This window comes from Lissotriton helveticus, chromosome 1_1 (genome assembly GCF_964261635.1).
Source record: "Lissotriton helveticus chromosome 1_1, aLisHel1.1, whole genome shotgun sequence".
NCBI classification, from domain to species: domain Eukaryota; kingdom Metazoa; phylum Chordata; class Amphibia; order Caudata; family Salamandridae; genus Lissotriton; species Lissotriton helveticus.
This window is the reverse complement of record NC_136057.1, coordinates 1,369,588,971-1,369,604,701: the sequence shown is the minus strand read 5'-3', so window position 1 is coordinate 1,369,604,701 and position 15,731 is coordinate 1,369,588,971. Positions and strand designations below refer to the sequence as shown.

Here is a 15,731-nt window from a genome sequence, read left to right as displayed (position 1 = left end):
CCTGCCTCTGGGCCTGTGCACACAACGCGCTTGTACATGTGAACAAAAACGGCAGCGCACTTTGTCATGAATCGGGAAACAGCAATGTACAGCCCGAGAAAAAGTGCCGTCTTTGGAAACGCCTGCCGGACGTGTCACGCCTCTAAAAGTACATTGTGGTTTGCCTTCCAGTGGGCGGGAGGAAAGGAGGGGTGAAAGGAGGGGCGAGAGGCACCTGGGGTACCACCCCGCCGAGGCCAGACTCCGCCCCCACACCCTCCCCTGGAGGAGCCACGTCAACGACCCGCGGCACTGGACCAGGGAGGAGAGCTCAGCTGGACACAGGGGCGCAGGGCAGCTCGGACTGGGGAGCAAGGGTTCTGGGGCGTCCGAACCGAGAGGAAAGCGTCGCAGAGGGGTCCAAGCAGGAAGGGCACGAGACTCAAGAGGACTCGCCCGTTAAAGGATGCATACTGCAGACATTAGGATTCTGATGAAGTTAAATAGCCGGTCCTAACAACATTCTGTGGGGGTTGTAGCGAAGTTTTAGAAACTCGCGCAGTTTTAGGAAGTTCTGGGCTAGTTGGAACTGGTATTAGGAAGAAGTTCGTAGAAAGCCAGAAGAAGTTCGTGACGTTATTTGAGCTGCAAAGTTGTTTTCTGAAGTTTGTGAGGGCCAGGGACACAGTTCTGAAGTCCCTTAGGAGAGTCAGAAGTTGGATCGGAACTTTTTGGGGAGAATTAGAACTAGGATTGTTGCAGAATAGCATTTTTTGAGGGAGTCGCGTTCTGAAATACAAAAGTTTGTGAGGTTTCAAAAGCAGGAGAGGTAAATTATTGTGGAGATAGAAGTTAAACGTTCTGGGAGTTTTTGATTCGGAGTTATCAAATTTAGAGACTTTCATATTAAGTTTTAGGAAATTCTGAGAATTTTAGAACCAAGATTAGGACATTGCGGTGGTGGTACGTTTTAGGAAACCACTGATCTGAGTTAACGTTGTAGGCTGGGAATTCAGTGAGAGCGACTCCTCTTTCTTTAGGACAACCCAAGCCCCTGATCTGAGCTTACCCATCCAGTGCCCATCATGAACATCTTCCGCATCACGGGAGACCTCTCCCACCTGCTGGCCATGATCATGCTCCTGTGGAAGATGTGGAAATCCCAGACCTGTGCAGGTGAGCGAAGGGCTCTTAAGGGCAACAACGCTGAGCGGTGGGGGAGAAATGTGAGGTGGCTCAGAGAGAGAAGGAATGGGGAGTGAAAGGGAAGAGCATTCAGCAGTGGAAGTGGGCCAATCCAGGTGACATGGGAGCAGAGTCTGGAGTGGAGTATTCTGCAGTGGAGTGGGATTCTTGGGGAGGCAGAGTTTATGGGGGCCATGGAGCTTGTTGTTGAGTCTGTGGGTAATGGTGGTTGGATGGAGAAATATGGTATACCTGTGTGTGGATAGAGTATCTCCAGTGCTGAGATTTGCTGAAGCTAAAACAAGAATTGATAGATTGTTTTAGGCCGAAATGGACAAAAGAGAGGCGGCACTACTGCCAGACTGATGTCTAAGCTGAAAATGTCCTTTGGCCCACAAAAATTAAAGCAGTCCAAATAGACCGCCATGACTAGGGCCCATCCACACACTGGGTATTAATTTCACTGACCTTTAACCACATAGTTATAGTCAAAGTGAAGGTTTTAATTTAAAGATGGAACATAATATCACAGCTATGCATGAGTTCTCAATATGGATGAGGATAATAGAAACAACTGTCTTTGTATACCATTTTAGAATCTAGAATAAAGTTTTTTTTGGGGGGGTGAGTTTTATATAGTGCAAACTTGAGCCGAAGGTATCGAGTATCGGAACGCTTTACATGAGCCCCAGTTTTTTTGTTAGGCACGGGGAGATTAAGTGATTTTCCCAGAATCACCGGATGTTGATCATCGTTGCAGAGACTCGAACCCGGTTCCCTAGATTTGAGGTCGACCGCCCTAGCCGTTAGGATACATCCTCTCCCACCCTGATCTAACAAGCACCCTTCCTTTACACCAGTCAGTGATGACGCTTCTTTGAGCACACCCGCATTCAAATACCTCCTCACTTTATATTTAAAAAAATTAAAAGTTAGGTTTGTGCTCCATTAATCCAATACATACATACAAGGCAGTTATTGCACAGGCACCATAGCTCCTAACATTAAGCCTAAACTTGACCCACACCTTCACCCTATCCGTAACCATAACACCAATCTAAGATTGATCTCTAATTCTGTCTCAAACCAAACCCCATCTCTGATCCTTACCCTAACACAGTACTTTAATTAGGTTGAAAAAGGGGATAAGAATGTTATCCAGCTGGAATGAAATAGTATCTTAAGCCCTGGAACACCCATGGTAAACAATAATATCCACCTGTTACTTCGTTCCTTTGTCACAAACTAAACTACTTGTAACACTATATAGCAGGTTCCAGTGTGTAATAAGCAGGCAAGTACAGTTTTTTCATTTGACAAATTACAGATACATAGAGTCCTTGAGCCCTGGTTCAATGTCCTTTTTAGGTCTCGCCTGACCCAGCGCTTGCGCTGCTCCGGCCAGACCTTAAGTAAGAAGGGCTTCAAAAAATGCTACCGCCGGCTACAGCTTGCAGTGCCTGTGCGTGGGTGCGCGCTTGAGCAGAGGCACCATATGGCGTGATTACTACTGTGCGCGCACCACTCGCGCACATGCACTGCAAGCTGTGGCCGGTGGTAGCATTTTTTCCCCACGATCACTTTCGCTTTCACGGTCGTTACTTTTTTTTTTTGCAGAGGCGAGAGGCGATGCAAGCCGCTTGTCGAGCCTGGGGTTCAGCATTCTTTGTAGTTTTGCCGTGAACGGCAAATGGGCATTCTCTTTGTGGCGAGGTGCATGCCTTTGGTTTCAGCTTTACGTAGTACCAGAGTGTTTGCGATTTTGTTTGTGTTGCTCTTCGGCAGTGTATACGTTTTGTGTCCATTTGCGTTCATTTTTGAGTGGCACATCCCTCCGCTTCAAATTACGGACTGCAGCCGAACTGCACAGGCTAAAATATATGGCTCTGATAAACCACATTGTATTCAGCTAGGCTTGGGATGGGTTGTATATCACACAAACCACATGTCTTTGTCTCTGCAGTCAGCATACGTTGTATCCCGGGCGTCCTGCAGCGTTATTAGGTGGAGGCAGAATGTTTAAAATGTGTGCAGTAAACGTCACATTTTGTAACACGTATTTTAACTAAGGGAAGCTTTGCTTAAGGTTGCATATCACACTTACAACGGTGATGTAAGAGAATAACTTTTTTATTGCCATTTGGCACAGACAGCTTGTGTCAAAAACAAGAAAATGGCCGCGTCAATGGAGGGCATTGAAAGAAGACACACTGTGAAATCAAGTGTAGAATGTGTTATCATAGATGGCTTTCTTTCCATTATCCACATGTGCTTATTACAGCTAAATTATGAAGAACTTGAATGTAGTAATGATGCCTATTAATTAACCAACTGTCAAAGATAAGATATTTGCAGATTAGCCCTTGGGCTGCCGCAGATGTCTCGGCGTGGCACCCACATTACTTCAGTTGTCAAGTAAAAAAATGGCCATTCTCCTTCCAGAGAGTTAATATATTTTTGTCCATACAGCCAGCATCTCCCAGGCTAAAATGTATTAAATTCATCTTAATACTTAAATTGGGTAAGTCATAAAATTTAAAAAACTGAGTTTTCACCCTAAAAATCCACTGCAGGGATTTATATCGTACTTTTTTTGGATCTTTCGTGGTTCTGACGGGATCGAAGATTTTTAATTCCAACAACATCCTTTTCATAAAAAAATTATCTGCCTCATGAGAATCTAAGAAAAAAACCTGTAATTATAATGTGCAAAAGACGCAAAATAATATTCTCTGATATTTGGAAGGGACAGCCCTCCTTGTGTGGACGATAAATATAAAGTGCTCAGTGCAAGTCTGGGGGATTTTTTTGCCCATAAGAAAGAGGAGATCAAAGCTTCTACTTTTTTAAAATAAGAGGCCTGGATTGCGCAGGGAATTGCACTAAAAAGGAAATTAAAAAGGGGTAACACCGACATTCGAATTAGCGATGCCCGTCCCATAAGAGACAGGAGTAGTAAATTCCAAAGATCTAAAAGTGAGCCCACCTTTTTTAATAGAGGTAAAAAATGAAGTGAAAAAAGGTCATCTAGACTATCCGATATAAATATTCCAAGATATCTCTTTGGATCCGTATTGTATGTCCGCCTGAATTCTGGAGCTAAAGTGTCTACAGTGCAGTTAACTAGAATAATTTCCGTTTTGTTTACATTAATTTTATAACCCCCTAGTTTTTGAAAGTCAGAGAAGATTTTTAAAATCTTCAGTTGACTTGAGGGTTTGGAGTCTATGAAAAGGGCAATATCATCCGCATATAATTTTATGTTTGTCATTCCTAATACTGGGGCAGTGTCAGCCTTGGTATTCCTGATGGCGATCTCTAGAGGTTCAATAAATAATGCGAATAAAATTGGCGACAAGGGGCATCCTTGTCGCGTGCCTCTAGTGACCTGACAGGACCCAATATTAGTATTATTGACGATAATTTGAGCCCTAGAATTCATATACAATTGTCGTAAAAGAGAGGAAGGAGAATGGCTTTGAGAAAATTGAAGACTTCCTGCTGGGAAATAGGTGGAAATCTTGGGATGAAATTTATAGCCAGTTAATCCACTCGCACTTAATTCTGAACTGGTCCTTTATTAGGATAAATCCAAAACTTAGAGAACTCAATATAGGAAATGTATTTAATAAAGAAAATATTTCCACTACCCTTAATAACAAAATACAAAAGAAAATGAGTATCTGGATTAAAATATTAAAAGAAAGTAAAGACCAGGACTTTTCCAGCAAGATTATTAAGAGATGGAAAAAGAGGGAAGATATTACAATTAATCAACAGGTATGGGATAAAATAAATAAATTCAACAAAACCATTTTTCGAGGAGCAAATTTTAAACGCATGCAATTTTATAATAAATGGTTAATATATAGAACTCCGTCCTTTTTACATAATATTTTCCCCCAAGTAGCCGACAAATGCTTCCGATGTGAAGAAAAAGGCACTTGGAAACACATTGTCTGGGAGTGTCCAAAAACCAGGTATTATGGAAGGAAATAGAGAAATATCTCTCAGTCGTGCTTAAAACTAATATTGTATTCGACGACCTAATTCCCCTCTTAGGCTGCTCTCCCATCCACACCCAACATGATGAGTCCCTTTTTATAGCTTCTTTAATAGCTAAATCCCTTATACTACAGTCCTGGAAAACAGACCTTGTACCATCCTTCCAGGCATGGAAGGCAAAATTACTTCGAATCCAGGGTAGGGAAAGAAAATATGCTTTAAGATCAGGGGCTCTCAAAAAATATGATAATTATTGGAGTGTGTTTGATTCTTAATGTCCCTGTTATTATTCAACCCGATCCATATTTCCCTGAAAATATTTATTAGTCTATTAGGACTGTCTTGACTCCGCACGTTGCACTTTACAACTTAGCTATGAAATATTAACTGAGAAGACGCTCATAAATGTTACGTACTGTTTTAATTCTAACAAAATCTTTTGAATATCAGCCGATTGATTGTTTGCTCTTACACAAACTTTGCACTTTATAATTTTAATGTTTAAATGATAAATTGCGTAGATGTTTTTAATATTCTTTTTCTCGTACTGTATTAATTGGATTTCAACTGTCTTGTTCCCTATACTGTATTGTTTTATTTGAACTCTCAATAAAAAAAATTAAAAAAAAGTCAAAAAAATGGCAGACGCTCGAGAGGTGCATGTCACCCCCCCTGAGGATGCGCAAGCAGTACATCCGTGCTAACCATTTCCAAAATTGAGACTGGAAAGCTGGGCCATGGAAGGATTGTTGCCGCCTTTAGTGAAGCCACATTTTGCCGCCAGGCGACAGCTGAAAGTTGCTGACCTTTGAGGCTTGAAGGTGCGTGTTTGGAGGACGTGTTGGCAACTCGGTTTTGGTGGCCTTTTTGGTTTCTATCCTTGTTCCATGGGAACCCATTTCTACACCGCAGCCAGATTGATAACAGGTTATACACTATGCATTCATATTACTAACTACTGTGTCCAAGGGGCATCACTGACTGAATTTTAAATGTGGGTCCAAAATCGGTTTAAAGATGGGAATAACGGATAGCACTGCAAATATACCCCTAACCAGAAAGCTGTACAGACCATGACACTCTCTCTTCCCTTTCTTCGTATTACCTTTTCTCTCCCGACCTCGCTCCAATACTCTTATTTACCCTCATCATCCTTCTGCCCCTCCCTACTCCTTCTCTGATACATAGGAAGAATTAACCAGCTTCCCTCTGATCATCTTCAGATTCGTTTTACATGTTCCTTATAGGCTCTTGTTCTCTCCTGTTTGACTTCATCCTCAGTGTTTCTTGTTCCTGCAGTGATGTTTCTTACTTCTTGCCCTTAGCCAGTCTCACCTTCCTGGTCTGCCCCGCCACCATGATCCCTGGTGTGGTCTTCATCACCCACGCGCCAGCTGCAGCTTCTTTTTCCTCTTTTTTAACCCTCTATGCCAAAAAGAACTTCCTCCATGGTCAAACAGATGGTTCTCCAAGTTCTCAGGTTGCATGAGGTGGTCAATCTCACCTACATCTAGTCCTGACTGACCTGCCATGATCTCCTGACAGAAGACCACAACCAATCCAATATCACAAAGTGGTTTGTCCTCCTTTTTCCTGCGCTGCTGCCCCATATCTACCGGCATCCCTGTCTGTCTTCAAGTTTGCAGTGATGCAGTCTTATACAGCCCATCTCATGAGGAAGCTCTTTCATCTTCCGACATCAAATGTATCTGTTTTTTGTTCTTTCCTTTACATGGCTTCTTCTGCTGATTCTTAGCATGAAAAGGCTCCATTAATGGGTTTTAGCTCGTAAAACATTGCCACATACTTATGACATTATAATCTGCACACCCTGACACAGTGAAGTCATTGAGGTGGATATCAATTCCAATGGTTTGTGGATCCTAACAACCTCCGAGGAACATGGAACCACCTTCTGCAGAATCATACTGAGGCTAGATGCCTGTATTCAAAAGGTAATGTTGTAACAAGTGTAAGAATTACCACATGATATAGAGAAAAGAAAAATAATTTCCCCATAACAACTTCTCTGCCTAGTTTATTAGAGCAATATCTATACATTAATAGCTGAAGCACCATTCAACAGAACTCAAAAAGTCTACAAAATGAATGAAATATGAGAAAAGAAAAAGAGGAACTGGCTCAGGAGTTTGCAAGGCCGGCACTTCCACACTCGGCACACGAAACGGAGCGCTGGTACACAGATGCACCCGTCTGACGTACAAAGGCAGCTCACTTTAACCACTCTCTGAATACTCTCTGAATCGACTACATCGCCCATACTCTGTGGAGGCATAAAATTCGAAATTGTTAGAATTCTCCAACCGCTGCCATAATAGGCCAACAGTCCAGGGCCCTATCGGGTCGGAAGTATCACCGACGGAGCAACTCTCCCAACGACATTTCAAGTATCTTTAGCCCTGAGGAGTCGCGGGAAGACTGTCCCACACGCGTCGAAACACATGTCGGCTGGTTCTCTTGAACATTAAAGACACCTTTTCTAACAATCGATTCCAAGAAAGCAATTGATTTGTTTGTAAATGAAACGCTTTGTCTCCATTTGTCTACACTGACATCATTGTTTACTTATTAGAGTGTGCATAGGTTTTGTGTTAGTTACTAAACGCAGTGTTAGCCTAGGCTGACACTACATAGAGGGGTTATAGGGCTTATCCCCTCAACCTTCTTGCACCTCAAAAACTTACTAAGAATCGCCAGAAATTATTACGCTAATACTTAGCTGTGCGCCCTTTTCTCGAACCTGACTAAAAACCCTTTCTCAGATCCTTTACACTTCCACTCTACAGCCTGCCCCAAATGGGATCACTACCTAAGATGTGGCTCAGAGGCAAGGAGGGAGTGATGAATGGCTAAGATCCCAGGGCCACAGAAATGCAGTTTGTTTCCAATTGCCGTCCTTGCAAGCTTTCAAGCTGTTTCTTCTTTAGGGATTTATTCAATCTTCCTCAGTGCATCATTACTGGATTCTCTTTGGACCGGTCACACATGCATATGTGAAGGTGTAGTTGTCCATTGAATGGCCAGAGTCCCTTTATTTTCCTTCAGAGTTGTATTTTAAATAATTTTCTGGCAGGTGTCTGATACATCTTCAGTCTGATCTCCTTCATGACTAGCACTTTCTTTTCAAAGCCCCTTTAGTAAGCAATGAAAATTACACATTAAACAAGCATTGGCATTGCCAATAGGTCTCGCTTTTGGGACCTTATAAGTGTTTAGCCATGCAACAGTTGATGTTGTTGCACCAAGGATATTGTGCTGCATAGCTAAATATTTATAAGTTCCCAAAAGCGAGACCTATTGGCTATGCCAATCCTTGTTATCTCTGGTGTTAATAAGACTGTTAGATTTTACTAAACAATATTTATTATAAACTTACACGGTGTCTCTTCCCCCCCCCCCCATCTTCAATTCAAAGCACTAGCGGTAAGCTCAGGAAAAGAAGAAAGCTTAAAAAAGTGTCAAACCTATTAACCTACTTGGGAGGAGTCAAAATCAGGGTTCTGACACTGTCTGAAGCAGGATTCCGAGGGGCTACATCACAGACTGAGAGGCAGTGCATTCCATAGTTTGGAAGCCAGGTGAGTGAAATAACTCCCATCTCTTCTTACTTTGTGAATGCAAGGAACTTGGAACAGTTTGAGATTATTAGATCTTTCACTAGTCTGTTCAAATGTCTGACAATTTGCTTCTACCACCACAGCATACAGCATGGGTGTTGGGACAGGAATGTCCACTGCATGATGACCTATCATGTTCCCATGCCCAATTGTGTGTATCTGGTATCTCTGTTTTTTTATTTCTGTCCATAGTCACCCAATCTAGTATGTACACAGAGGCCTAGGCCTGTTCCTCCGCACGTGTGAGGGCCTGGACAAGTCTTGTGAACTGAAGAGCACCTCAGTGGTGCCCCATTATACAGGAAGTGGACCACTGTCCATATACTGACTTAGTACACAGTTCAGTGGTGATAGTGTACCATGTTTAGTGACTCCATAGTAGTGAACAGTCATAGTGCACTATGTTTTGTGACTTCATAGTAATGAACATACCTTTTTATTTGTGTCACTGGAGTGGAGGCCTACTGGCCCGCTCATGAAAAGTTCCAGTTATATGCACTAACCCAGATACTAGCACTAACATCACAAGTGTATGTTGTTCATGTATGTAGCCTGCATGGTACATGCACTATATGGATTAGTGAACCAGTGTAATGGAGGACTGCAGGATCCATTTTGATGCCCTTGGCCCTTTTGCACACAATGAAGTTTAGGTTGCATCCTCCAGACAGTGTTAGTATATTGCTGACATTCCTAAAGCTGTAAGCAGGAGATCTAGACACTGAAGTAGGGAGGGCTGAGCCAAGGTTCCTTTAGAAATCTGATTAGACCTTCTGCTGAGAGAAACTGCTCATTTGTCTTCCTCCACCACTACCATTTGATAGATGGAGTAGATGAAGGGTGGGGCTGCGGTCTCAGCTGTTCAAGGTGAAAGGAGGGTCTTACGTGAGGCCAACCTTTTGTCTTTTACCTGAGCACTCTTTAGTGTTGCCACTGACAGCCAGGTGTAGAAAGCTCACACCTTTTTTGCGTCTCGGTTCTGGATGTTCCATGCTGGAGCCTACTGTACTGTGAAGAGCTTCACTCTGCAAAAAGTTGTGTCTGGAGAGCAGCCTGGAAGGGACTCTTAAAAGGAAAACCACCCCAACCGATTCTGAAAGTGGAGGCGTTGAATCCACATCTCCTGTCTGCATGTACTGCAGCACAGAGAATCCTACAGACCCACTTGTTTTTTTCAGTTCCAAGTTCTCTATGCCAAAAAAAGGGAGAGCTCCACAGAGTACACAGAAGGCTGATGTGCAACCAGAGTCAGTTTCTGCCTGACAGCCAGCTTTTGAGGTGAGGGTACATCACCCGAGTCTATCCCTTGCTGCAAAAGCTGATACCTATCCTGAAATACCTAAAAAACAACCTGCCTGCTGAGAGAGGGAAGTTACCTGCTAACCTTGTAGGAGGTATGACTTTCCAGGAGGATCAAGATGCAGTCCCCAAGTGAGGTGGTTCTACAGGAGTGTGAGGGTAGGACGAGAGATTGATCTGTTTTTATAGATCTGGGTGAGGTCCAAATTTTGTTTAAAAAAAAAAAAAAGTTAAAAGACACGGTCAGTGCTGACTGCGTCCTACCTAGCATTTATTTTTTACTTTCAGCCATGCTGTTCTACAACATGTCTAAAAAAACACTTGACAAAGCGAATAGGTCTTGTGTAGGTAAGACCTATTAGCTTTGCCGATGCCGGTTTCAAATCTTCTTCTACAGAACATGCTAACTCTTCGTGAATCATACTCTGTGTTTTGCATTACTTCCTTTGGAAGTGACTGGTGAATATTGAGGTGCTGGTCAACTTTGAAACTGATAAGGAAAGCTAAAACCTACTTGGTTCTTTTTGTGGCAGTGACACCTTTTTTTTATATAAAGCAGATACATATATTCCCCTGCCTCCCATCTCCATTTACAAGTTGCAGTCCCTTTGCACTGCTTGTGGTGAATGACCATATATCCAGAATATGTGCAGCTGCACAGGGCGCATGCTGACTGACGCAGTTGTTTGGCAGGGTATTCTTCCCTGCTGAGGTGGCAGCCGGTAGCATTTTTTGTTAACCTGAAGAGTTTTTTTTACCCAATATGCAGCATCGATACGGGGTGACTAATTTACCTGGCACCAGCATCTAGCATCCACCCAAAGATGAATGGTCTCACTATGCACCTTTACTCAAGGCTACGAAATATAGTGTCCATCTCAAGGAGGCAAAAGGGTTGGATCCTGTTGAGACAAAAAGTTCGGGCTCTCTTGAACCTCAGGATAGGATGCATTTCATGGTATCATTAGGCTTATTCTGGTAAACCTCAGAAGATTAGCCTCTAGAAACCCAGGGTTTGTCCTCCAACGAGGTACATTTTTTTAAAGCACAGATCATTCCACGATCATGGACCAAATAAAATAATAAATAATCATGTTTAGATTTAACTTCTTATTGAGTGATTGTTAATCAGCACATTTAAACAAGCCTTACAGAGCGAATATAACCCCTTTGACTGCAGCATTTACATGTTTGTCAGGGATTACATTAGGTGAAACGTGACTATTATCAGTGATAGTTTCCCACTGGGCTAGGAATATGAAAATGGGAGTCTGCTGTTTCCAAAGAAAATTCGAGAAACATTGCTAGACGACACCCCAAGCCAATAGTAGTCTTCCTTTGTTGTACGTTGAAAGAAATAGATTTCAGGGAGATCATTTTTGATCCAGGTATTAACAATGATCGCTATTAACATAAGTGTAAGATTGCCATGAGGAAATACATCAGGGTGAACTTAAGTGTCTGGTTACAAATCCTTTAAGGAATGGTCAAATATTGTGATGGAAAGAAAGGTAGTCTTGTGTGCATCGTCTTCCCTTTTAAGCCTGTTATAGAACATGTTGTTGAATGTTGTTAACCCAATCATTCGTGTTTACATCTAGCATAAAATGTTATGTGCATTTATATAGATTATTCCCAAAACTTGTCGGATCCCATAGCGCTTTATGAATCTGGGTGCAAATTTAGGGTTTGGTGATTCTCTGTCGGAAGTTGTGGTGTGGCGATTAGGTAGTATTGTGTTTGTGATGGGGATAGCTTGCAGACATTGCAACATAGTATATGAGAAAGCCAGAGGTATGACTCGATTAGAGAAAAGAAATGGGGAAGGAAAATAAATGATTTTCTATTACAGCACAATCAGATAATGGTACAGTACGTGTCTGTGCAACTGGAACAAAATACTTTATGAAGACAAGAATTATTTTCAATATTCTTTTCGGATGAAAATCAAGTGAATTGAAGTTGTGTTTTTGAGGAACACATATTGGTGATATATTTATATTTTGTAACCATCGTTACACATGATTATCTAAAAATACAACTTATTTTAAATTTGGATGAAAATTGAGAGATGCAGATGGTAAGACATAGGGTTACTATGCCAACCGAGAGGGCCTGGCTCAGCCTCAGTGTACCTAGGACTAGATGTATGGACAGCTTTTACCCAGCAGTATACTTCACTGAGTGCAGTATCTGTAGCCACTGCAAAAGGTGGTGAAGGCATTTAGGGGGATATGCACAAGAAAGTGGCGGAGCGCGGCGTTCGCCTCCTTGGCTTAAGCTGCGCTCCGCCACTTCTGAAACGCAAGGCTGCACCATATTTACAAGAATGTGGTACAACCTTGTGTTTCCCCCTGCGATGGCGCTAAGGTTAGCAACTTGGCGCCAATGCAGGAACCCTTGCACCATAGTGTATGTGTGCAGGGGAGGATTGTTTGTGTAGGAACCTGTCCCTTCCTGCACATAAACAAACCTAAAATGCCATTCTGTCACTTTCATGTGTGCTACTTCATGCAGCACACATGACAGTGACAACATTTAATTTTTTTAAATGTTTGTTTATGTACAGGAAGGGACACCTTCCTGTACATAAACAAACCATGGCATTTTGCTTTTTCCATGTGTTCAGCACAAGGCAGCACACATGGAACAAGCATTGGAAATGCAATAGGTCTCGCATTAGAAAAGTTGGAGTTATTGGTCTTGTAAATAACATATTTTATTTATTTGTTGGTTTTTAAAATTGCTAAATTGATGGCTTTGTCATTTACAATGCCAATAGTTATAACTTTCGCGAATGTGACACCTATAGCATTCGGAATGCAACATGTTTTGTATTTACGTGACTTAGATGGCAGCTCTGGTCGTTAGGCCACATCTCTAGAGAGCAGGAGAGTGCAGCAGGGGAGAGAAGCACAGCAATGCAATAGGTCTCGCATTAGGAAAGTTTGAGCTATTGGTATTGTAAAGCACACATTTTTTATTTATGTGCTTGTTTTGAAAATAGCGAAATTAATAGCTTTGTTATTTACAATGCCAATAGTTTTATCTTTCGCAAATGTGACACCTATTGTAACACAATCTGTGTTGTGAGGGTGAGTGAGGGTGAGGTTGAGGGTGAGGGGTTGAGGGTGAGTGAGGGGTTGAGGGTGAGTGAGGGTGAGGGGTTGAGGGTGAGTGAGGGTGAGGGGTTGAGGGTGAGTGAGGGTGAGGGTGGGTGAGGGGTTGAGGGTGAGTGAGGGTGAGGGTGAGGGGTTGAGGGTGAGGGGTTGAGGGTGAGTGAGGGTGAGGGTGAGTGAGGGTGAGTGAGGGTGAGTGAGGGTGAGGGGTTGAGGGTGAGTGAGGGTGAGGGTGAGTGAGGGTGAGTGAGGGTGAGGGGTTGAGGGTGAGTGAGGGTGAGTGAGAGTGAGGGTGAGTGAGGGGGTGAGGGGTTGAGGGTGAGTGAGGGGTTGAGGGTGAGTGAGGGGTTGAGGGTGAGTGAGGGTGAGGGGTTGAGGGTGAGTGAGGGTGAGGGTGAGTGAGGGTGAGGGTGAGGGAGGGTGAGTGAGGGTGAGTGAGGGTGAGGGTTGAGGGTGGGTGAGGGGTTGAGGGTGAGTGAGGGGTTGAGGGTGAGTGAGGGTGAGAGGGTGAGGGGTTGAGGGTGAGTGAGGGTGAGGGGTTGAGGGTGAGTGAGGGTGAGGGTGAGTGAGGGTGAGGGGTTGAGGGTGAGTGAGGGTGAGTGAGGGTGAGGGGTTGAGGGTGAGAGGGTGAGTGAGAGTGAGGGTGAGTGAGGGGTTGAGGTGAGGGGTTGAGGTGAGGGGTTGAGGGTGAGTGAGGGTGAGGGGTTGAGGGTGAGTGAGGGTGAGGGGTTGAGGGTGAGTGAGGGTGAGGGTTGAGGGTGAGTGAGGAGGGTGTGAGGGTTGAGGGTGAGGGAGGGTGGGTGAGTGAGGGTGGGTGAGGGTGAGTGAGGGTGGGTGAGTGAGGGTGGTGAGGGTGAGTGAGGGTGGGTGAGGGTGAGTGAGGGTGAGTGAGGGTGAGTGAGGGTGAGGGTGGTTGAGGGTGAGTGAGGGTGAGGTGAGTGAGAGTGAGGGTGAGTGAGGGGGTGAGGGGTTGAGGGTGAGGGGGTGAGGTGAGGGGGGTGAGGGGTTGAGGGTGAGTGAGGGGTTGAGGGTGGTGAGGGTGAGGGGTTGAGGGTGAGTGAGGGTGGGTGAGGGTGAGTGAGGGTGGGTGAGGGTGGGTGAGGGTGGGTGAGGGTGGGTGAGGGTGAGTGAGGGTGAGGGAGGGTGAGTGAGGGTGGGGGTGAGGGGTTGAGGGTGAGGGGTTGAGGGTGAGTGAGGGTGAAGGGGTTGAGGGTGAGTGAGGGTGAGTGAGGGGTTGAGGGTGAGTGAGGGTGGGTGAGGGTGAGTGAGGGTGGGTGAGGGTGGGTGAGGGTGAGTGAGGGTGAGGGGTTGAGGGTGAGTGAGGGTGAGGGGTTGAGGGTGAGTGAGGGTGGTGAGGGTGAGGGGTTGAGGGTGAGTGAGAGTGAGGGGTTGAGGGTGAGGGGTTGAGGGTTGGTGAGGGTGAGGGGTTGAGTGAGGGTGAGAGGGGTGAGGGGTTGAGTGAGGGTGAGTGAGGGTGAGGGTGAGTGAGGGTGGGTGAGGGTGAGTGAGGGTGAGGGTGGGTGAGGGTAAAGAGTGAGGGTGAGTGAGGGTGAGGGGTTGAGGGTGAGTGAGGGTGAGGGTGAGTGAGGATGAGGGGTTGAGGGTGAGTGAGGGTGAGGGGTTGAGGGTGAGTGAGGGTGAGGGTGAGGGTGAGGGTGAGTGAGGGTGAGTGAGGGTGAGTGAGGGTGGGTGAGGGGGGGTGAGGGTGAGTGAGGGGTGAGTGAGGGTGATGGGTGAGTGAGGGTGAGGAGTTGAGGGTGAGTGAGGGTGAGGGTGATTGAGGGTGATTGAGGGTGAGTGAGGGTGAGGGTGGGTGAGGGTGAGAGGGTGAGGGGGTGAGGGTGAGTGAGGGTGAGGGGTTGAGGGTGAGTGAGGGTGAGGGTGAGTGAGGGGGTGAGGGGTTGAGGGTGAGTGAGGGTGAGGGTGAGTGAGGGTGAGGGGTTGAGGGTGAGGGGTTGAGGGTGAGGGGTTGAGGGTGAGTGAGGGTGAGGGGTTGAGGGTGAGTGAGGGTGAGTGAGGGTGAGGGGTTGAGGGTGGGGGTGAGGGTGAGGGGGTGAGGGTGAGGGTTGAGGGTGAGTGAGGGTGAGGGGTTGAGGGTGAGTGAGGGTGAGTGAGGGGTTGAGGGTGAGTGAGGGGTTGAGGGTGAGGGGTTGAGGGTGAGTGAGGGTGAGTGAGGGTGAGTGAGGGTGGGTGAGGGTGGGTGAGGGTGAGTGAGAGGTGAGTGAGGGTGAGTGAGGTGAGAGGGTGAGGGGTTGAGGGTGAGTGAGGGTGAGGGGTTGAGGGTGAGTGAGGGTGAGGGGTTGAGGGTGAGTGAGGGTGAGGGGTTGAGGGTGAGGGAGGGTGAGTAGGGTGAGGGGTTGAGGGTGAGTGAGGGTGAGTGAGAGTGAGGGTGAGTGAGGGGTTGAGGGTGAGTGAGGGTGAGTGAGGGTGAGGGGTTGAGGGTGAGTGAGGGTGAGGGGTTGAGGGTGAGTGAGGGGTTGAGGGTGAGTGAGGGTGAGGGGTTGAG

General features: G+C 45.5%; 1 protein-coding gene across 1 annotated transcript in view; it reads left to right on the top strand.

The window, feature by feature from the left end:
- The first annotated feature begins 207 nt into the window (after positions 1-207).
- Positions 208-15,731, top strand: part of KDELR3 (KDEL endoplasmic reticulum protein retention receptor 3) — a 46,956-nt gene continuing 31,432 nt past the window's right edge. The window contains exon 1 of the mRNA XM_078683686.1: positions 208-1,155. Coding sequence (XP_078539812.1) covers positions 1,065-1,155 — 91 coding nt within the window. The 5' untranslated portion in view covers positions 208-1,064. The remainder of the gene's footprint in view (positions 1,156-15,731) is intronic.